The sequence below is a fragment of the Bos indicus x Bos taurus genome, chromosome 2, assembly GCF_003369695.1.
Source record: "Bos indicus x Bos taurus breed Angus x Brahman F1 hybrid chromosome 2, Bos_hybrid_MaternalHap_v2.0, whole genome shotgun sequence".
NCBI lineage: Eukaryota > Metazoa > Chordata > Mammalia > Artiodactyla > Bovidae > Bos > Bos indicus x Bos taurus.
The window spans coordinates 85,911,522-85,934,210 of NC_040077.1; the positions used below are offsets into that span (position 1 = coordinate 85,911,522).

General features: G+C 39.2%; 2 protein-coding genes and 1 non-coding gene across 7 annotated transcripts in view; 2 read left to right on the forward strand and 1 right to left on the reverse strand.

The window, feature by feature from the left end:
• Positions 1–2,035, reverse strand: part of SF3B1 (splicing factor 3b subunit 1) — a 60,331-nt gene extending 58,296 nt beyond the window's left edge. For 2 of the 5 annotated variants that reach the window (XR_003514729.1, XR_003514730.1), the window contains exon 1: positions 1,773–1,866. The gene's annotated coding sequence lies outside the window, so the exon portion shown is untranslated. Of the gene's footprint in view, positions 1–1,772 lie in introns of all 5 variants that reach the window. The other 3 variants (XR_003514731.1, XM_027563621.1, XM_027563581.1) reach the window with 2 other exon arrangements.
• On the forward strand, positions 1,981–19,186 carry COQ10B (coenzyme Q10B). Its single transcript, XM_027563634.1, has 5 exons — positions 1,981–2,360; positions 7,137–7,286; positions 10,883–11,075; positions 15,564–15,665; positions 18,099–19,186. The coding sequence occupies exons 1-5, from the start codon at positions 2,239–2,241 to the stop codon at positions 18,264–18,266; spliced, it is 735 nt and encodes a 244-aa protein (XP_027419435.1). The 5' UTR covers positions 1,981–2,238; the 3' UTR covers positions 18,267–19,186.
• LOC113881518 lies at positions 13,693–13,794 on the forward strand. The gene has a single exon (XR_003508049.1). It is a non-coding gene; the product is annotated as a U6 spliceosomal RNA (small nuclear RNA).
• Positions 19,187–22,689: the final 3,503 nt, after the last annotated feature.

Genomic DNA, 22,689 nt, shown 5'->3' on the forward strand with positions numbered 1-22,689 from the left:
CCACACTTAGGGCAAAAAGCGAAGAGGAACTAATGAGTCCCTTGATGAAAGTGAAAGTGGAGAGTGAAGAAGCTGGCTTAAAACTCAATATTAAGAAAACTAAGATCATGGCATCTGGTCCCATTACTCCTTGGCAAATAGATGGGAAAGCATTGCAAACAGTGACAGAATTTATTTTCCTGGGCTCCAAGATCACTGCAGATGATGACTACAGCCATGACATTAAAAGATGCTTGCTCATTGGAAGAAAAGTTATGACCAACTTAGACAGCATATTAAAAAGAAGAAACATTACTTTGCCAACAAAGGTCCATGTAGTCAAAGCTATAGTTTTCCAGAAGTCATGTATGGGTGTGAAGGTTGAACCATAAAGAAGATTGAGTGCCGAAGAACTGCTGCTTTTGAAGTGTGTATTGGAGAAGACTCTTGAGAGTCCCTTGCATTGCAAGATCAAACTAGTCAATCCTAAAGGAAATCAACCTTGACTATTCATTGGAGGGACTGATGCTGAAGCTGAAACTCCAATACTTTGACATCCTGATGCGAAGAGCCAACTCATTAGAAAAGACTCTGATGCTGGGAAAGATTGAAGGCAGGAGGAAAAGGGGACAGAGGACGGGATGACAGAGGATGAGATGGTTGGATGGCATCACTGACTCAATGGACATGACTCTGATCAAGCTCCAGGAGATGGTGAAGAACACAGAAGCCTGGCATGCTGCAGTCCATGGTGTCCGCAGAGTCAGACACAAGTGAACGACTGAATAACAACAGCTTCAATGAACAAAGCAAGAGTAGAAAATAATAATCATACAGATACACAAAAGCTGGAATATTTATGTTAATGTAAATCAGATCAAGTCATCTCAAATGACTTCCCTTTACACTTAGAATAAAATCCAAAGATGGCACCATGGCCTCCCAGATACTATGAAAAAGCCCTCACTACCTCTGACCTCATTTTCTACCACTCTCACCCTCACTGACTGTAATACAAAGCCCTTGCTTCTCATAAAACAGGGCAAGACTGTTTCTGTCTGAGGCCTTTGCACTTGCTGTTCCCTTCCCAAATATTCACATAGTTCACCTCCTAACTTCATTTAAGCCCGTTCATTATCACCTTCTCAGAGGCCCACCTGACCACTTTATATAAAACAGCACCCCACTTTAGCCCTCTCCATCTGCTTTTCATACTTTTTCCTACAGCATATGATTATCTGACACTGTATTAATTGAATGAAAATTTATTTCCCCTACTCTAGATTAGAACCTCTGATAGTAGGCTTTTGTTCATTTATCCAGCACCTAAAACAGTGGAGAGTGAGTGCTCAATAACTATGTTTATTTCATTTAGTCAGCTACAATTTCTCAAAACTGTGTGCAGTTAAGTATTGACAGTATGGCTATCCTCACTTTACAGTTCACAAGAAACTATGGCATATAAAAGTTAAATAAGGACCTAGGAACAAACAAAGCGAGAACAAATGTCAAGACTAGATGAATGATTCCTGAAATGGGTGAATGGAAGCAAAATCCGAATGGAAGCAAAATTTGGGCTGAGGGAAACCCAAACCATACATGAACACCCGTTAAAATGTTGGCCACACAGAAAGAAGGCAAACAGAACCGAGTCTCTTCTCTAAGGCCATAACCTTATTATATTGCCCTCATAACAACCTCACGGGGTAAAGACAGCAGGTACATTCATTAACAGCAAGACTGACGCCACACTTCGCAGACGGCAGGGGTGGCAGGTCCAGCCCAGCACTCACCGGTTCGTACAGTTACATAATCGATACTCAGAACCTCGGGCTTCCTCCCGCCCCTGCGCTGGGCTCACGTGGCTAGCCTCGCGACCGGAAGCAGCCTCAAGACAACCACGGCGGTTGGTGGATCGAGGAACAGTTCCTGAGCTGGAGCAGGGGTGAGCGGTCACGGTAATTCTTACGTCAGAGCGCGGCGGGAACTGAACACCCGCCGGCCTAGAGGGATTCGTCCACCCGGCTCTGCGGTCCCTCTGATTGGCCGGCTGGATGACGTAGCCCGTTTACAGTGGGCTCTGTGGCAGTGAGAGTGTGCGTCAGCTTTGCGTAATCAGAGAGAGGAAAATGGGGCGTGTCTGACCGCTCAGGGGGCCCGCTGATTGGCTGGAGGGCGGCGGCGCCGGGGGCCCGGGCCGCCAGAGGAGGGCGGTGCCGTAGGCCTGATCCGGGTTTACTGGCGACCGGCTTCAGTAGGATGATCATGGCAGCTCGGATAGGTCAAAGAGCCCTGAAAAAGGTGGTCTCGGGATGCTGTCCGAAGTCGGCGGCAGCCGCCAGAGCCCCGGCTCCGGCGCAGGTGCCTGCGAGGAACGTCAGGTAATGAACAACGCGGGGCGCCGCAGCGAGGGTAATTTCTCCCTCCGTACGGCCTGTTGAGCAAGGGGACCCGGGACATTTGCGGTGAGGCAACCCACTCCAGTACCTTTGTCCGGAAAATCCCAAGGACAGAGGAGCCCCGTAGGCTACAGTCCATGGGGGTCGCAAAGAGTCGGACACGACTGAGCGATTTCACTTTTAGGCGGATCGGATGCGTTTCCGCGTATATGTAGACAAAGGGCCTACTACTGCCTTCGGCGAGTGACGGACTCAGGCCCCCTCTTTCCGCCCCCTTGGCCGGAGGGTCGCCAGCCTGTTCAGGCCGCTCCGTCTTGTGTTCGTGGTTCCCAGCCCTCGCGAGAGGCGGTGAATCCTTCCGCTCAGCGACATGGAAGCAGCTGATAAAGCCACTTGATGGGGCGGGGAGGTGCCTTTGGGCTCTTCCGGTCTCCTCCCCTACGGCTTACAGCGGCTGATGATTGTGGGAGTTTGTGGCCTGTCAGTGAGTCCCCTTTTGTTCCTTCAGGGTGTACGATGGCCAGAGGTGCTTTCCCCAGTTTCTGGTAGCGGTCTTTGCCCACCCCCGCTCCCACTTTGGTGCTAGCTAAACTAAACCGAAGCCGAAGTAGGGGACTTGGATTTTTTTTCCCCCTCCTATTTTAAGTTAGCAGTCCTGTAACCTTGACTCAAGAGTCTGCCTTCGATTTTCCAGGTTCTTTTTTGGTAGGTAATGGAAGAGGAGACATGAAATTTTCCATATTTACACCAGTTTCCTTTTATTAATGACACGTCAACAAATTATGCTCGAATTTTTTTTTAATTCTTAACATTTATATTCTATGTTCGAAAATTAAAGTTAACTTTTAAAATTAATTCGAAAGTAATCTGTACGGGATGGAGGGAGAAAACACACATCTGCTTGAGCTCCTTCCAGGACATTTAGAGTCAATGAATTTTTTAAAATATCAACAACTCAATTAACTCTAAATCCTTTTAGACATTTTTTGGTCGAAACTGAAATAAAATCATCTCACATCCTTCACTCTTGCTTTAGGAAATAGCTTTAAAAAGTTCCAAGCAGAACACTTTATCATACTTTACTGCTTGTATTGCTCTTATAAAATGCTGGCTGTTACTTTTGAGAAAAAAATTGCTTTAGTGATCAAATTAAGGTTTAAATTTCAGTCTATTTACTGTTTATGATAATGAAAAGGGAGATAATTTATGAATTCATTGCAAGGCTGATTCTGGCCTTTATTATAATACAGTATTTAGGATGTAGTACTGGAAGTTTAGGGACCAAAAAACTGTCCTTCTTTTGTTCAGTTTTCATTCCATGGTTTAAACATGTGTATGACTGTAAGGTTCTCATATTGTAGCTGAAGACATACTATTCTTGATAAAGTATGAAGATGGATGTGCTGTCCAGGACATTGTAACCATAATAGACAAACTGATCAGAAAACTCCTATTGTGCTCAGTCGTGTCCGACTGTTTGTGACCCCCATGGACTGTCACTTGGTCATTTTTCCTCCACCCACATAGCATCTGTTACATCTTACTTCCATCTCTAGTTCACTATTGCATTCTCTCTCATTCTGTTTTGTTTTGTTATTGCTGTTCTGTCTCTTAAGTCATGTCCAACTCTTGGCGACTTCATGAACTGTAGCATGCCAGGCTCCTCTGTCCTCCACTGTCTCCTGAACTTTGCTCAGACTCATGTCCATTGAGGCAGTGATGCTATCTAACCATCTCATCCTCTGCTGCCCTCTTCTCTTTTTGCCATCAATCCTTCCCAGTATCAGGGTCTCTTCTGATAAGTGGACTCTTCACATCAGGTGGCCAAAGCACTGGAGTTTCAGCTTTAGCATCAGTCCTTCCAGCGAATATTCAGGGTTTATTTCCTTTAGGATTGACTGGTTTGATCTCCTTACAGTCCACCCCTGATCTTCTTACTGAATAGCCCCAATTTCTTCAATCATTCTTTAACTCAATTTTCTCTTCCAGCCACACTATGGGATGTCAGTGTCCTTAAAGAAGTTTTATTCATACATAAATCATATTTTATATGAATCAAATGTTATATATAACATGAGATTTCACCAGGCCACTCCCTTCTCTCTTAAAAAAAATAACTTGAAGACTTGATTTAGTGAAATATTATTCTCTTAGGTGGAACACTTTAAGAGCATCTCGTTGAGAATAAATCCCAAATTGCTTTATACTGACCAGTAGTCCCCAGCATAATCCAGCTCCAGCCTCTCTCGCTAACAATTATTTCATTGTGCTCTTGCCCTGGCTTGCTATACTGCTGCTGCACTGTTAATCTTTTTGAGAGTCTGGATGCTGCCAGGCTCTTTCCCTACTACTTGGAATGGTTTGTATCCACCTCTCCTCCTCCCATGTACAGACACACACATATGTGTGTATGAGAGAGAGATCTTACATATGTGTACACACACATTATGTACATACATACCTATTTCACCCTTTACGTGGCTGCTGCTGTTTAGTTGCTCAGTGGGGTCTGACTCTTTGCAACCCCATGGGCTGCAGCATGCCCGGGTTCCCTGTCCTTTACCATCTCCCAGAATTTGCTCAAACTCACGTCCATTGAGTCAGTGATGCCATCCAACCATCTCATTCTCTGTCATCCTCTTCTTCCTCCTGCCTTCAATCTTTCCCAGCATCAGGGTTTTTTCCAGTGAGTTGGCTCTTCGCATCAGGTGGCCAAAGTATTGGAGCTTCAGCTTCAGCATCACTCCTTCCAATGAATATTCAGGGTTGATTTCCTTTAGTATTGACCAGTTTGATGTCCTTGCAGTCCAATGTACTTTCAAGAGTCTTCTCCAGCACCACAGTTCAAAAGCATCAATTCTTTGGTGCTCAGCCTTTTTTATTTTCCAGCTCTCACATCTGTACATGACTACAAAAACCATAGCTTTGACTATACATGCCTTTGTAGGCAAAGTAATATCTCTGCTTTTTAATACACTGTGTAGGTTTGTCATAGTTTTTCTTCCAAGGAGCAAGTGTCTTTTAATTTCATGGTTGCAGTCATCACCCACAGTGATTTTTGAGCCCAAGAAAATAAAGTCTGTCACTGTTTCCATTGCTTCCCCATCTATTTGCCATGAAATGATGGGACCACATACCATGATCTTAGTTTTTTGAATGTTGAGTTTTAAGCCAGAGTTTTCACTCTTCTTTTTTACCTTCATCAAGAGGCTCTTTAGTTCCTCTTCTCTTTCTGCCATAAGGGTGGTATCATCTGCATATCTGACGTTATTGACGTTTCTCCGGGCAATCTTGATTCCAGCTTATGCTGCATCCAGCCCGGCATTTTGCATGATGTACTCTGCCTGTAAGTTAAATAAGCAGGGTGACAATATACAGCCTTGACGTACTCTTTTCCCAATTTGGAACCAGTCTATTGTTCTATGTCTGGTTCTAACTATTGCTTCTTGACCTGCATACGGGTTTCTCAGGAGGCAGATAAGGTGGTCAGGTATTCCCATCTCTTTAAGAATTTTGCATACTTTGTTGTTAACCTACACAGCCAAAGGTTTTAGCATAGTCAATGAAGCAGATGTTTTTCTGGAATTCTCTAGCTTTTTCTATGATCCACCAGATGTTGGCAATTTGATCTCTTGTTCTTCTGCCTTTTCTGAATCCATCTTATACATCCAGAAGTTCTCAATTCACATTCTGTTGAAGCCTAACTTGAAGAATTTTGAGCATTACTTTGCTAGCATGTGAAATGAGTGCAACTGTGCAGTAGTTTGAATGTTCTTTGACATTTCCCTTCTTTAGAATTGGGATGAAAACTGACCTTTTCCAGTCCTGTGGCAACTACTGAGTTTTCCAAATTTGCTGGCATATTGAGTATACCACTTTAACAGGATCATCTTTTAGGATTTGAAATAGCTCAGCTGGAATAACTCCTCCTTATCCATTATGTCTCAGCTGAAATACAACCTCGGAGGACTTCCTGGATTACCCTATCTGAAGAAGGTCCTAATTACATGTCCTTACACCCATTTCTATTTTAGTGGCTTATTTAATCCTCAACTAGAATGTAATCTTTTTGTTTTATTCACCATTATGTCCCTAGTGCCTGGCGCAGAATAGCAGCTCAATAAATATGTGAACTAATGCACAAATAGTAGTGTATAATAGTTATGCAATAATCTTACTGGTGTAAAGGCTAAAAATATATAGCTGAACAAGAGCATATCAGGCATCTGTATTATGAAGTACCCTAAAGAGTTAACATTCTAATTACCTTGACATATGTTTCTACATATACACATGGGAATGGAGATTGGAAGGTAAAAGATAATTGAGCAATAGATCTGACAGGCCTGCCACATATCCAGTGGAGAGAGGGACCTAATTTCAGATCTCATGGAGTAGATCAAGAATTAAGGAAACCCCTGTGGATGCAGCTGGGAAAACAAGGTGGGTAGATGAGTTAAAAATTGGACAATGAATATTCTCCCATCCTAGGGCAGGAATATGTTGTTAACACATGACTGCAAACTAAAAGCCAACTCTGAGAGATACCTTTTGTGTCTGAAGGCTCTAACCCTAACTGTAAGCTGGTATTTTTAGTTTTCTTTATGGTGCTCAAGAAGCTTATTTTTTGCATGTGTAATTTTTTTGGAAATATTCTAAGGTTGCAAACACCTGAAGTATGATTGTTATTTAACGGTCTCTAATTTGTTTCTTCTTAATTGTCAATGTTACTCAATCAGGTAATTTCTGTCTTTTTAGTTATTTGGCTTCCTGTGGTATACTGATGAGCAGAACTCTTCCACTACATACCTCAGTTTTTCCTAAGAAGATACACGCAAGAACCTTCTTCAGAATTGCTGCACCATTAATAAACAAAAGAAAAGAATATTCAGAAAGGAGAATTATAGGGTTTGTATATAGTAATAGATCTATTAAAAGAGCATGTTCACAATGTTCTTTAGAATATTGTGCCTCTTTTTTTCTAGATTCGTTTCTTACAGACCAAGCTCTGATTTTCTCACCCTTGCTATTTTATAAATACTGGTTGAATGAATATAATCATACGGTAACTTTATAGGATAGATTTAAATCTTGACATTTAAAGAAAATAAACTGTTTATGTCCTGCATTTTTGTACACTGTTCTTTTTTATAGTGGCATCATTACTGATATGTTGGGCCAAATATGTTTGTATAGCTCCCTCACCTACACACATACATAGGTAAGTATATATAAACATGCTAAGAGGCCCCTACCATCCAGAGCAGAGGTTGGCAAACTTTTTCTGTAAAGGGCCAGTTGGTAAATAGGTTTGTGGGCCATACTGTCTCTGTTGCAACTCTTCAACATGGTCAGCGTAGCCCAGAACTAACAGTGGGCATGGTTGTGTTCCAGTAAAACTGTTTACAGAGTCAGGCAAGAACCCAGGCTCCATCCACCTTGGTACTTTTGTAGTTCCTTGGTCTTCAGGATCTCTTAAAAAGAAACACCTGATGCTTAATCATATTGGTCCTGGAAGTGACACATAGTGCTTACTCTCAGGTATTATTGGCAAGAAGTAGTCATGTGACAGCTGTTTAATTTGCAGCCTACTGGTGGCCAGCAAGAATGCCATGTAAAGCAAGCCTTAATACTTGGATAGGTAGACATCTTTGCCCCAGCTGGTGTCTTAAAAACAGAAATGGCAACAAAAAGATGAGAAATCAAATAGTGAACTGGTCTGCTTTACTTTTGAATTACTAATAATATCTCTCTTTTACTGTGAACTTGTCATTTGACAGGCCTTCTGGGTGCTCTATATTGTTTCATTTAATTCTCACAGTAATCATGTGATCTAGGTATTTTCCCATTGTAAAGATGAAGAAACTGAAGCTGAGAAATTATGTTGTGTCATGACTCCAAAGCTTATTTTTCCCACCATATTTATTTATTCTTTCTTGCTTCCTTATTCTTTCTCATGCTAAAATTCTTTTTATTACAAATTGGTCTTATCTAATGATCATCTTCCCCCATATATTGTTTGATGTAAACACGTAATAGCTACCATTTATGAAGTGCTTAGTAAGCATTGTGCATTATGCCAAAACTTTCCTTTAACCCTTAAAGTAACTCTGTAGAAGTATTTTTCAATTATGGATGAAGAAAACTGAGAGGTTAAGCAACCTAGTCAGGGTCATATGAAACTACTATGTTTTAGAATTGATATTTGAACATAATAGACTGTTTTTATGCAAATAGCTTCCAGGCTGTCGGGTCTCATACATCTTCATGGGATTTATATTGGCATTTATTTCCAAGTGTCTGAGAACATGGGGAGAATAGATTAGGTTTATTTATTCTTTCCTCTGTGGGCCTCATTTCATGATCATAAAGATTCATTTAAATATATATAAACACTCATTCTGTCATATTCCAAACATCCCTTTTGAAATTTAGAATGTGGTTCTTTACTGCATCGTTTTGAGATGAATTCTATTTTAGCAGTGTTGACTCTTTATAACCAAGAATAATACATGTCTAGTTTTCATCGTTCAGTTGTCTTTATATGTATCCACCATGTGGTTTTTTGTTTGTTTGTTTGTTTTCATTTAAACCCTGATGTGTCTTTGTTGAACTTATTTCTAGGTATTTTGCGTTTGTATGTGACTATTTTCTACCTGTTAGTATAGAGACAGTATTAACTTTTATATATTTCTTAACAGGCTACCTAACTGAATTCTTGATTGATTGATTTTTGATTTGATAGTCATATCACCTGCCAGTTTATAATTTTGCCTAACTCTTTTCCACACGTGTGCCGATATTTCATGCTCTGATTTAATTTCTTTGACCATTTAGAACAATGTCAAATGACTGTAATGATGGCATCATTGGTTTCTTTCTAATGCTAATAGTAATGTTTCTTATATTTTACTATCTGTGAAGGGAATCATACAATGATTTTGTTTTGGCTAAATAATATGGTTATAATAATTCTTAGTACTGAACCATCCATACTATGTATGGTTGGTTGTATGTACTATGGATGGTTCATCCATACATCTTTAAATGAGTTGTATTTGATTGTTTTATTTTTTTAATATATTATTGGGATTATATTTGCTGGTATTTTACCTAGAAGTTTTGCTTCAGTACTTACAGGTAACATGGGTTTGTAGATTTTTTTATGTTCTTGGTGAAGTTTGGGTTGGCAGGGTGTTATGCTGGCTCAGAAAGAGTGAGATATTTGCTTTTTTTGTATTATAGAATTGATTTTTTTTCTTAATTACAAAATGTTTGCATACTTGTATAAACACTTAACAATTTATAAGTATATATACTAGAATGAAAAGAAGAAAAAAATAGGAAAAAAGAATTTAAAAAGACACAAAAACTGAAAAAATAGAAATATATATATTAAAGAGTTAGTCTGTTTTTTAATCGTACTCTTTTTTTCCTGAATTAACAACTGGTAATTGTTTAATTTATATCCTTTTAGTACTTTTAAAATATATTTTCATTACAGTCTATTAACATAATTATTTTCAGAAAAAGCAAATATCAAATGTTTAAAATTGAGGAATTACAGTATATACTTATATCCATTTCTCAAATGGAAAATAAATTGTATATAAAGCAGACAAGATATATACAATTTTATTTAAGAAATATTGTAAAAAAAAGAAAAAGAAATATTATAAGTGTATAGTATATTTCCTCGATCATTAAACACTTGATATTTGTGCCTTTTTTCATGTAGCAATATATTTTAAACCTCTTTGCTCTAAAGTATATGGTTGACCCTTGAAAGATGGGGGGTTTGGGAGTGCAGACCCCCACACAGTAAAAAAAAAAAAAAAAGTCATACTGCTATTTCTGTTTTAGAACAAGGAATTGATAAATGATTTATCCAAAGGCTGAATAGTTTGTATAAAATCAAGACTCAAACCTTAGTTTATTTGATTCCACATATTGTGATTTCTAATTGAACACAAACTTTCCCCCACATTTAATTTAAAAATCTGTAAAACAAAAATACAAGTACTATATTTATCAAAAAATTCTTATGTAAGTAGACCCACACAGGGCAAACCTGTGTTGTTCAAGGGTGAATTGTACATTTGATCTTAATCCTTTTAGGTAACTGATGAGTTCCACAGTATGAATGTACCATAATTCATCAGCCATTTATTATAAAGCAGTATTAATGTGTGTGCCAAATAACTTCTTGCCTCATACACAGTAAGTTTTATTATTTATTCAGTTTAAAGCAGGGGTCCCCAACCTCTGGGGTCTAATACCTGATGATTTGAGGTGGAGCTGATGTAATTATAATAGCAATAAAGTGTCCAATAAATGTTATGTACTTGAGTCATCCTGAAACCATCCTCTCTTCCCCATTCCATGGAAAAATTGTCTTTCACAAAACTAGCCCCTGATGCCAAGAAGGTTGGGGACCGCTGATTTAAAGTGTATATGTACTGTATAAATAGGTGCAGTTAACACCTTTCCTTTTTTTTTTTAAGTTATTCTATGCAGGAAATGTATGATGTGGTATCTGGAATGGAGGATTACAAGCATTTTGTTCCTTGGTGTAAAAAATCAGATATAATATCAAGGAGATCTGGATACTGCAAAACACGATTAGAAATTGGGTTTCCACCTGTATTGGAGCGCTATACATCAGTAGTAACCTTGGTGAAACCACATTTGGTGAAGGTAACGGTTTTGTTTTTTGTTTTTAAATATTCCTCAACTAGTGATATATTAAATGGATTAATGTATAATAGCTTAAGAAGATTTCCCTAAACTAATAGGAGGAGGGAAAAACAAACTTATATCACTTAAATTGTGTTATTTTATACAATATTAGCATTATTCTTTCCAAATAGAAATTTAACTAGAACATGGAAATGAGAAGCTTTTTCTTTTGTCCTTCTGTTGAGAACTGCTGACCCCTAGGAAAGATTCAGCCACACAAGTGAGAAATGTTTTAATTTAATATTGATACTTGTGCTTTTTTTTTTAAGTTAAGGCAGGGAAAGTGGTGAGAGGATGAAGAAAGATAGAAAAGATATAAATGTGGAGAATATAAACATTGTTGAAGTCATCCTGCCATGTACCAGGTACTGAAATGCCAGGTACTGTTGCATGCATTATATTAATCATCTTACCCTTCTCAGAGAAGGGTACATATATAGAAAAGGCACTCAGACTTCAACACATGAAAAAGGAGAATTCCAGAGTTACATTACCATTTATTTTGACTTCCTAAAGTGCAGTGAACACACTTTGAAAGCTTGAGTTGTGTTTTGTGCCCGCTTGATTTAGTGGTGGTATCATTTCTTGGTTATTGGCCAGAGCTAAGTGCCTTTTTCACCTCTTTGTCAGTCATTGAGGACATGCAGCTGTCATACCAGAAAGAATATACTGTCCAGTGAAGCTAAGACATTGGAGTCCACCCTAGTCCCACTGTCAAAATGTCAACTCCACTTGAAAGTCTGCCCCATACCCCGCTGTTTGCCTCATAGTTTTGGAGTTTTTACCTACTATAGTGCACTGCCTCTCTTAAAATAGCTAATGTATTAAGCTCTGTAGTGCTTTACTTGAATTGTTTAATCTTCACAACAGCCCTTTGAGATGCAAATTTTATTATCTTCCATCATCCTATAGTTGAGTATGCTAAGCCTTAGAAGAGTTAGATAGCTTGCCCAGGGTTACACAGCCAAGACTCTGTAGTCTGACAACAGCGAATATCTCTATCTTACAATTGAGTCCCCTGACCTCAATCTCTTACCATTCAGATTCTTATAACTTCGATCTTAACATATCCTGCATCTAACTAAAGAACTCTAAAACCATATTATTTTCTCCCCCGGCTTTCTTCCTTTCCCTGACTCCATGAATGTACTGTATAGTACTTATTCCACGGCCCTGTGTCTTTGCATATTGTTCCCTCTTCTATCTGTAATGAACTTGATTCTTTGCCTGTTAATCCTTCAACTCCCAGCCTGCTTTTTCCCTTTCCTTTCATATGGCTAGTCTGTTCTACCTCGGTGATTCCTCTAGGCTTTGCATGTGCTTTATTTATTTCTCTTACCACTCTTTAGTATAACTTCTTTCTTCCTTTGGATTTCTGCTTGACAGAATCGAGCTACTTAAGGGAATGGGAGATCTTCTTTTTCATCTCTGAATCCTCAGTCATGAGGGCTTTTGTTTATGAAGTTCTCACTGCTGTGTTCCTGTGTTCCTGTATATCCAGATGTTCATAGTAATTTCAGTAACCTTCAGCACTGCCAAGGAGGCAGGAAACTTTTTTTTAATTGTAATAGTATGTATTATATATTACTATCTTAATTTTGGGAGGCTTAGAGAAATTAAGAGCCCACATAAATTTATACTGTGTATGTCTGATTCCAAAATTATTTTTCCATTAAAATAAGCTGCCTCACTTAATGTGCTAATTTATTATTTAAGGGCTTCCCAGGTGGCACTAGTGGTAAAGAACCCACCTGCCAATGCAGGAGACATAAGAGACTGGGGTTCAGTTCCTGGGTCAGGAAGATCCCCTGGAGGAGGAAATGGCAACCATCTCCATTATTTTTGCCTAGAGAATCCCATGGACAGAGGAGCCTGGCAGGCTACAGTCTGTGAGGTCGCAAAGAGTTGGACGTGACTGAAGCAACTTAGCATGTTAGCATGACCTAAAGATTAGGCAGCATTTGGGTTGTTCTGGAGACCCAAGGTACACACAAATTCATACTGTGTGTGTCTGATTCCCAAATTATTTTTCCATTAAAATAAGCTGCCTCACTTAATGTGCTAATATTTAAAGACATATTTGAGAATAAAACAGGTGTGTTCAGTTTTAAATTTTCCCTGGGCTCAGAGTCTAGATCTTAATACCTAATGCACATATGTGACATACAATAAAAATTAGAACCAAGAAAGCAACAAAAGCTATGTGACATTTTTTATTAGCTGCCCCAAATGTGCCTGTGACTTGACATGTGAGTGATTCTACATAAATCATGTAGATTCATCTGTCTGTCATGGCCAGAAGCCTACTTGCTGTGTTCAGTATCTCTGTTAGGAATGAGATCATTGGCAGTATTGTCCCTATCAAAACATACCAGTAAAAATCTGTGGGTCCTTGGGGTAGGTTATTGATACAAGTATAAGCACTGCCAAAATAGTCAGAGAAAGGTGCTATATGGTAATGATTATTCCCAACAGCTGTTTCTCCCTTACTATTAAATTTCTTATAAGCTTCATACATGATTGTAAAGAAGGATGTAAAGTTGTAAAAAATTAGACATAAAAGTAAACAGAGTGCTTGCTTCAGCAGCAAATATACCAAAATTGGAACAATATAAAGAAGATTGGCGTGATCCCTGCACAAAGATGAATGCAAATTCATGAACCATTCATATTTTGGGGAGCTCATTGTGGTACTCTGTGACCACCTAGAGGGGTGGGGAATTGGGGAGAAGTTCCAGAGGGAGAGGATATATGTATACTTATGGCTCATTCACATTGTTGTATGGCAGAAGCCAACACATTACTGTAAAGCAATTATCCTCCAGTTAAAAAAAAAAGGGTCATCCCTGGTGGTCCAGTGTTGAAACCCCACTTTTCCACTGCAGGGAGCACAGGTTTGATCCCTGATCGGGGGACAAAAGATACTACAAGCCACAAGGCACAGCCAAAAAAAAAAAGGAAATAAAGTTGGATAACTGAAATAATATTTTATTATAGATTTTTGATGGTTTTAAAAATTAGGTGTTCATTATTGAACCAAGTATAAAGCCAAACGCTTTGGGGAAAAAAATTTTTTTTTAAAATACGAACTAGATTTATTTAGAAGAAACTTCACAGATTGTGGACCATTTCAGAAGGCAAGAAGCCTTGAAGAGATTTTTTTACTTTAATGACTGTTATTTTTTGTGTCTAAATAAAAAACTTTCACTGGTTTCCATATTAAAAATTAAAATTTTTTTTATAAATGTGAATGGAGCATTTCTTTTAAAATGCTTTTTAGTATGGGTGCAGTTTATAAAGATTCTACAGTAGTGAAAGTAAAAGTCGCTCAGTCGTGTCCAACTCTTTGCAAACCTATGGACTATATAGTCTGTGGAATTCTCTAGGCCAGAATACCGGAATGGGTAGCCTTTGCCTTCTCCAGGGGGTCTTCCCAACGCAGGGATCGAACCCAGGTCTCCCTCATTGCAGGCAGATTCTTTACTAGCTGAGCCACCTGGGAAGCCCAAGACTTTGAAACAAGAGTTAAAAAATAGCCTGCTTTTGAGGGAACATAGCATATATATTCTTGAGGTCAATTGTCTACTAGTACAATAAGGCCCAGATGGCATCTTAGGATAGTAAATAAAGAAGTGGAACTTCATTCAAGGTCATAACCAATTCTGACAGTGTTTTAGTAACTGTGGTCCTGGCCACTGTTTTTCACACTGTGGAAGGCAACTCTTGGATGGGTCTCAACTGGCATTTTTTAATGCTAGAGAATGGGACATGTCAGATTGCACTGCACATAGTATCACTGTGTATTATGTTTCAGTGTACACACGTATGTGAAATAATGAGCACTGAAGAGATGAGAGGCCAGAAAGCAATGAGTCAGGACTAGACTTAACAAGAAAACTGGAACCACAGAGGGCCCTAGAGATAAAGAAGAGTGAGTTAGAGAAAGAGTAAATGTGATTGATAAGGAAGATCTTTGGGCAGGCAAGAATTACAGAATTGTTCTAGGGATCTATGCCAGATTCCTTACAAGTATTAAATTTAGCCATCTCATAGTGATGGTAAAAAATAGGCATTATGCTCATTTTACAGGTTAAGGAAATACAGGGAATTAACTTGTTCAGGATCACTAATAAGTGGCAAAGCTGGAAATAAACTTCCAGATAGTAACTCCCTATTTTGTTGTAGGGGGAGAACTTGAAGTAGCACAGTGGGTGACAGCAGTGGAAGAGAGAACTAGTAGTAATCTTGGGAATCCCAGGAGAAAGGAAAATGGCTTATGTCAGCAAGAGATCTCTTCCTAGTACCAAGCTAAGAGATCTTTTTGTCACCTGTGGTCTAATCTATAAAAATATTTACTTTCAACGAAAGCATCCTCAATTATAGATTCTGGACAATCCAACTGGTATTTTACTGTTTTTTGTTTTGTTTCATTTCATTTTGTTCTAGGCATCCTGTACTGATGGGAAGCTCTTCAATCATTTGGAGACTGTTTGGCGTTTTAGCCCAGGTCTTCCTGGCTACCCAAGAACTTGTACTTTGGATTTTTCAGTAAGTCTCTCATAAAGCTCTTTATTTGTTCCAAATATCAAATAAAGTTGGTAAAGAAGGAGTAATTCATTTTTATTAGAATCCAGATGCTATAATTAGTAAACTGCATGCATAGCAACTGGGCTTCCCAGGTGGCTCAGTGGTAAAGAATCCGCCTGCCAATGCAGGAGACGCCGGAGATTCAGGTTCAATCCCTGGGTCAGGAAGATCCCCTGGAGTAGGAAATGGCAGTTCATTCCAGTGTTCTTGAGTGGAAAATCCCATGGACAGAGGAGCCTGGTGGGCCCCAGTCCATGGGGATGGAAAGAGTTGGACACAACTGAGCAACTGAGCGTGCACGCATGCATGCGCACGTACACACACACACACACACACACACACACACACACACACACTTATGCATAGCAATTACTATAAGACTTTTTTTTTAATCTCAAATTTCTGAGTATTGAATATTCATCTTTTTCTGCACTGATTTTTTTTTTTTTTTGGCACTAATTTTATAAGACAGAATGCTAGGGGAAATTCCCTGGCAGTCCAGTGGTTAGGAGTCTACACTTCCACTGCAGGGGACACTGGTTCCGTCCCAGGCTGGGGACTAAGATCCCTCATGCCGCATGGCACAGCCAAAAAAAAGGAAAGAATACGAGTGACCTTTTCTCTTTTTCTCTCTTTCCAGAAACCTTGAATGCCTTCTCTATTTTCTAATTTTTACAAGTCCATAGATTATAAGACACATGTCTTGCTTACTACCAGCTTAATAACAGTGTAACACCAAATGAAATCTGTACATTGATCTGCGTCTTATGAATTGCAGAAATAAAATTCAAAAGAAAAATATATTTTTAAATTTAATACTATGGTATTGATATTTTCTTGTTCATATCACCTTAGCTATAGAAAACTTAAAGTCACTTGTGTGGCTTTTTATTTATTTATATGAGTTGATTCCTGTATTTACAGCTCAGGCTTACATTTTAAAATATGGTTATAATTTTGAGTAAATTACTGTATGCTGGTCTCAGCTCTTAGGTTGCTTTCATTTTCATTTCATAATTTTTTCATAAAAATTACTGAACAGTAATGGAACACTTGGGGAAATTTGAATGAAACCTCAGTAGAGTAGATAATAGCATTATTATCTAGTAATATTAACTCTGTCTGTTAATCTCCTGGTTATAATTGCACTGTGGTTATATAAAACCTGAAATCTGGGTGGTGGGCATATGAGAAATCTTAGTAGTATTATTGCAACTTTTTAATAAGCAAAATTATTTTAAAATTAAAACTTTTAAAAGTAGATATTTCATCCTTAAGGCATTATTTCTCAAACTGGTTGCTTTGAATTCAGTCTTGAGGGGATATAAATGAAATTTAAATCCTTGTCTACTTTAAGATTGAAGCACCTTTGCCATCTAGTTTGTGGATTAACCTCACCTTTCTGGTATTCAGTTCAGTTCAGTTCAGTCGCTTAGTCGTGTCCGACTCTTTGCGACCCCATGAATCGCAGCACGCCAGGCCTCCCTGTCCATCACCAACTCCCGGAGTTCACTGAGACTCACGTCCATCGAGTCAGTGATGCCATCCAGCCATCTCATCCTCTGTCATCCCCTTCTCCTCCTGCCCCCAATCCCTCCCAGCATCAGAGTCTTTTTCCAATGAGTCAACTCTTCGCATGAGGTGGCCAAAGTACTGGAGTTTCAGCTTTAGCATCATTCCTTCCCAAGAAATCCCAGGGCTGATCTTCTTCAGAATGGACTGGTTGGATCTCCTTGCAGTCCAGGGGACTCTCAAGAGTCTTCTCCAACACCACAGTTCAAAAGTTATGGGAATAACCTATCAGAGGGATCACTTCCCTCCCTTACTTCCTTTTGGGAAGTTGTGTCTGACTCTTTGTGACCGCACGAACTGTAGCCTGCCAGGCTCCTCTGTCCATGGAATTCTCCAGGCAAGAACACTAGAGTAGGTAGCTATTCCCTTCTCCAGGGGATCATCCCAACCTAGGGATCAAATCCAGGTCTCCCTCATTGCTGGTGGATTCTTTACCAGCTGAGCTACCATTTCATTTTGGGAAAGAAGATAGCTCTTAAAGGGACACACTAATAAGAAGCCAAAGTGATAAATATGATATTCATTTAGCAAAGCTTTTTTTCCAGTTTTTTTTTAACTTAATAAAATCAGATTCTTTACCATAAAATGAGATTCATTGACTTTGTTTTACTTATGTTTGTTGTGCAGCCACTGTTGTGCTTACTGCAGTAAATAGGTCTCCCTCTCATTGATGTTAAAAATCTCACCTAGACAGAGGCCCATATTGCTCTGCCTTAGGTATTGGGCCAATTAGCTCATTTCACTGTGTAAACACCATTACCCTAAGTAGAGATTTAGTAAAAGAAAGGTCTTTCTAAAATAGTTATTAACATTTTCCTACAGATTTCTTTTGAATTTCGCTCACTTCTACACTCTCAGCTTGCCACGTTGTTTTTCGATGAAGTTGTAAAGCAGATGGTAACTGCCTTTGAAAGAAGAGCGTGTAAGCTGTATGGTCCAGAAACAAACATACCTCGGGAACTGATGCTTCATGAAGTTCATCACACGTAAAGAAAAAAGGAAATGGTCACCTACTTGTATCTAGTTTATTCACTTTTAGGAAGTGCTTTCATCATTTGCTTTCAGAAGTCAGAAAGCATTTGTCAAACCCAGCTTTGATTATAAACCCATACTGTTGAAAATTTGCACTTGGAATATGGAACCACATGTACATAGAATTCAATCAAGTATAATTCAGAGTAGTATGTATATTAGCATATTTACAATAATAGGATGTCATCACTGTTGCTGGAATACTGATATCACTCTTTTTGAGCAGAAATTGAAACTGTAAATGTAAACCTTTTAATTATTACCTCACCTGAAAGAGGTTGGTTGAGATACTTATGCAGTGTGTACTATATTAACCATATCACGTTTTAAGTTATTAATTTCAGACTATTTATAACTTATTGTCTTAGGGCCTGCCTTGTGGCTTAGGATATTTGAGTAATCATCAGATATTTAAAGTAAAAACTTTGACTTAAAAATATTGTTAATGAAGGTTCCCTGGCACTTTTCTCATTTTTGAATTGTTCCTATGGATAGTAGTAGATAATTCAGTATTATACTAAGGTTAGCTTCCAGATAAACAATTATTTTTTTTTTTTATTTTTTGGTGAGTGGTCCAGAGAGTATTTTTTTGGTCCAGAGTTTTAAGTTACTTTTCTCATAGTTTGCAACCCTCTCCCTGATACTTTGACTGCTGTGTCAGTAATGCTGAATCTGTGTCAAATTTTGTCTACAGCAGTGGGCAGTAGATCAAGATAAGTTGGTTGATATGTCTGCAGCACCATGCATCCTTATTTTCTATTTATTGTGTGTATTCACTTTCGATAATGTATTTCAAACTGATATTTTTGTAAACAAATCAACGTAAGGACTGAAGTGGTAACTTAATAAAGTTAATTTGTTTATTTTTTGTACAGTTATTTTGGTTATTGAAATGTCTCAAAATACTTTAACAAAAACAAATCTGGGCAAAATTCAGTCTTCCTTTAATCAGTATTAATCCCCTTCCCTTCCTTCATCCCCTACCCAACAACCCTTTTGCATTAATCATCCTTTGTTTCCTCAGATCAGCCAAGGACTTCATGGTTAGTTCCCTCTATGAATGCATATTTGCATTAATCTATTGTAAGTGGCTGCTCTCTGGTACATGGTAGGTATACTATGGTGAAGGATTCATATAGTCCACTCACATGGAGCTTGGTTTGTGCCTTCACACAGGTAAAGTAATTTTCCATTTACAAATGAAGTGTTTTCCCAGGGCATAAGTAGTTTTTATATAATTATGTACCTTTTGGGACTTTCTTGGCGGTCCAATAGTTAAGACTGTAAGCTTTCACTGCAGGGAGCACGGGTTCAATCTCTGGTCAAGGAACTAAGATCCCATATGCCAGATTTTTTTTTTTTAACCGTGTACCTTTTAAATGAGAAAAGTATTGGTTGTTTTTCTTTTTAAGTGACAAAGATAAGATCTAGGTATTTTTTTCCCAGCACAGTACTACTCTGTGTATGGAAATAAGAACCTGTACTTTACTACTATTCTTACAAATGCCATAAGTCAGTTCTTAGGTTCAGAATCTAACTTAGTGGTTGGACATAACTGGCTGGTATTATGATAATACGTAGATGGTATTTTAGTGAGGGAACCCAGGAATGCACAAATATTGCCTTGATCTAGCCATCCTTTTGACCCATGAGGTTCCCCAAGTATCATTAGAATGCGAGTCTTAGAAGTAATAGAGAAAACCCAGGCAGTCTGGCTCCAGTATCTATGCTCTCGTGTTTGCTCTGATGGCTGTGACCTGTGGAGTTAAGGTGGCGCTAGTGGTAAAGAACCCACCTACCATTGCGGGAGACATAAAGAGACCCGGGTTTGATCCCTGGGTCCAAAAGATCCCCTGGAGAAGGGAACAGCAACCCACTCCAGTATTCTTGCTTGGAGAATCCCCATGGACAGAGGAGCCTGGCAAGCTATATACGTCTCATGGGGTCCCAAAGAGTCAGACACGACTGAAGTGACTTAGCACACAGGCACACACCAATGAAAATTCAAAAAAAAAAGAAAATTGGGGGGGGCATCTGTGCTTTCCATATCAAAAAGGGGAAAAACCCCACCACCTTTAGAAACTTCTTGAAGTGGCATCTGGTCAGTGAAATCTGAGGGGAAGACTGGGATAGGACATACCAGATAAGACTTTTGTTTCTGTGGAAAGAAACTTGGAAGAGAAACTTCTTAAGTTTTTGCCTGGTTACGTGAGGACATGAAGTTTGCAGCTACATCTGCAATCTTTTCACAAAAAGGGAAGGGGCATTGATTCCAGAAAAGCCAATTCATAACCCTAACATCAAGGGTTGAATGAACCAACCTAGTAGTGGGCACTCTGGTTATGTGAGATAACAGACCTCTAGTGTTTAAGTCACTTAGAGTTGGGTATTCCGTTACTTGCAGCCACTCTTTCATCCTGCTCCAGTCTGGACTGGTTGCTCTCCAGGCTGTTGTGCAGCTTTAACCCCTAGCAGGCATGCTAGAATTATCGCCCCACCCTCCTCTTGGGGTACTTACTTCCTGAAATTTGGCTTCCTTTTTATTTTTTTAACTCTCAAAATGCAAAAGTAATCATCTAGTGGCTTCCTAAGAAAGGGTAAATGGGAGCTAAATTTTTAGAATCCTTGAGTATCTGAAGATGTCATTGTTTTATAACTTATTTGAGGCTAGAACTCCACATTAAAAACAGTCCCCCCCTCCCCCATAATTTGAAGATCTGACTTCATTGTATTCTGGCAGCTGGTGCTGCCCCTGAGAAATCTGATGACATTCTTATAATCAGTACTTCTAACATCCTTTTTTTGATCTCTGGAAACTTTTAAAATTTACTCTTTGAGTAGTCTGAAAATTGGAGAAGGAGATGGCAACCCACTCCAGTATTCTTGCCTGGAGAATCCCATGGACAGAGGGGCCTGGTACAGTCCATGGAGTCGCATGGAGTCACACAGAGTCGGAATGACTGAAGTGACTGAGCAGGGGCAGTCGAAGATACATGCCAATCTGTCTTGCTGCCTATGTTAATTGTGTTGGGCAACTTATGGATCCTTTTAGTTACAGGCTTATTTCTTTGAGTCCTGTGGAATTTCTGTGAATTATTTGTTCAATAATTTCCTCCTCTCCATATTCTGTGGTTCTTTCATTCAGAAATTCCTAAGTAATTAGACTTTCTAATTCTAGTATTAAATCTGTATCTTTTTACTTCCTATTTTCCATCTGTTTTTGTTCTGCCTTTTAGATTTCAATTCTATCTTCCAGCCCTTTTAGTTAATTTTATATTTGCCATAGTTTGCACTTTCTTTTTTTTTTTTTTGGCTGTGCTGGGTCTTCATTGCTGCACTCAGGCTTTTTCTAGTTGCACAGAGTGGGCGCTACTCTAGTTGCAGTGCAAGGGCTTCTCGTTGTGGTGGCTTCTCTTGTTGTGGAGCACAGGCTCTAGGCACACAGCCTTCAGCAGTTGCAGCACATGGGGCTCCTTAGTTGTGGCTCCTGGGCCCTAAAGTGTGTAGGCTTCAGAAATTGTGGTGCATAGGCTTAGTCTCTCTGCAGCGTGTGGAATCTTCCCAGAGCAGGGATTGAACCTGAGTTCCCTGCATTGGCTGCTGCTGCTGCTACGTCACTTCAGTCGTGTCCAACTCTGTGCGACCCCATAGACGGCAGCCCACCAGCCTCCCCTGTCCCTGGGATTCTCCAGGCAAGGACACTGGAGTGGGTTGCCATTTCCTTCTCCAATGCGTGAAGGTGAAAAGTGAAAGGGAAGTCGCTCAGTCATGTCTGACTGTTCGCGACCCCATGGACTGCAGCCTACCAGGCTCCTCCATCCATGAGATTTTCCAGGCAAGAGTACTGGAGTGGGGTGCCATCGCCTTCTTCCGCAGGCAGATTATTAACCACTGCACCACCAGGGAAGTCCAGTTTTCAAGATTTTTTTTTTCTAATTAGTCCTTTTTAAAAAAAATAGCTTTCTTCTTTTGAGGAGACAAGATCTCATCTTAAGTTTCCCTTAGGTCCTTTCTGGTTTTTGCAATCCTCCCATTGAAGTCTTCCTTGGCTGTCTAATGGTTCTTGTTTGTCTTTAATATTTGAAGGCAACGTACCAACTAGTTTATTGAAATTAAGATGGGGCATAATAACTGGTGAGTTTCATTATAAGGTGACCCGAGCCAGCCTTTTCACTGGGGGCACTCCACAAATGGCAGAATCTAGAGATCTTTGGCTCAGTTTTTCTACAAAAGGATTCTCCTATCTCTTGCCTTAGAAAATACGGGGTTGAGAACAGGAATAGGGACAGATGAAGTAGACATAATGCCTGGCAGTTGGCATTCTGTAAGGTTAGTAAGGAACTGAGGATCCCATAGTTTGGAATGTAGGCTTTCATTTGTT

Excerpts from the sequence above, each read along its gene's own strand:
- COQ10B (XM_027563634.1), top strand. The coding sequence starts at position 2,239 with ATGATCATGGCAGCTCGGATAGGTCAAAGAGCCCTGAAAAAGGTGGTC. Across the intron at positions 2,361-7,136 it reads GTGCCTGCGAGGAACGTCAG|TTATTTGGCTTCCTGTGGTA; the intron begins GTAATGAACAAC and ends CTGTCTTTTTAG. Across the intron at positions 7,287-10,882 it reads TCAGAAAGGAGAATTATAGG|TTATTCTATGCAGGAAATGT; the intron begins GTTTGTATATAG and ends TTTTTTTTTAAG.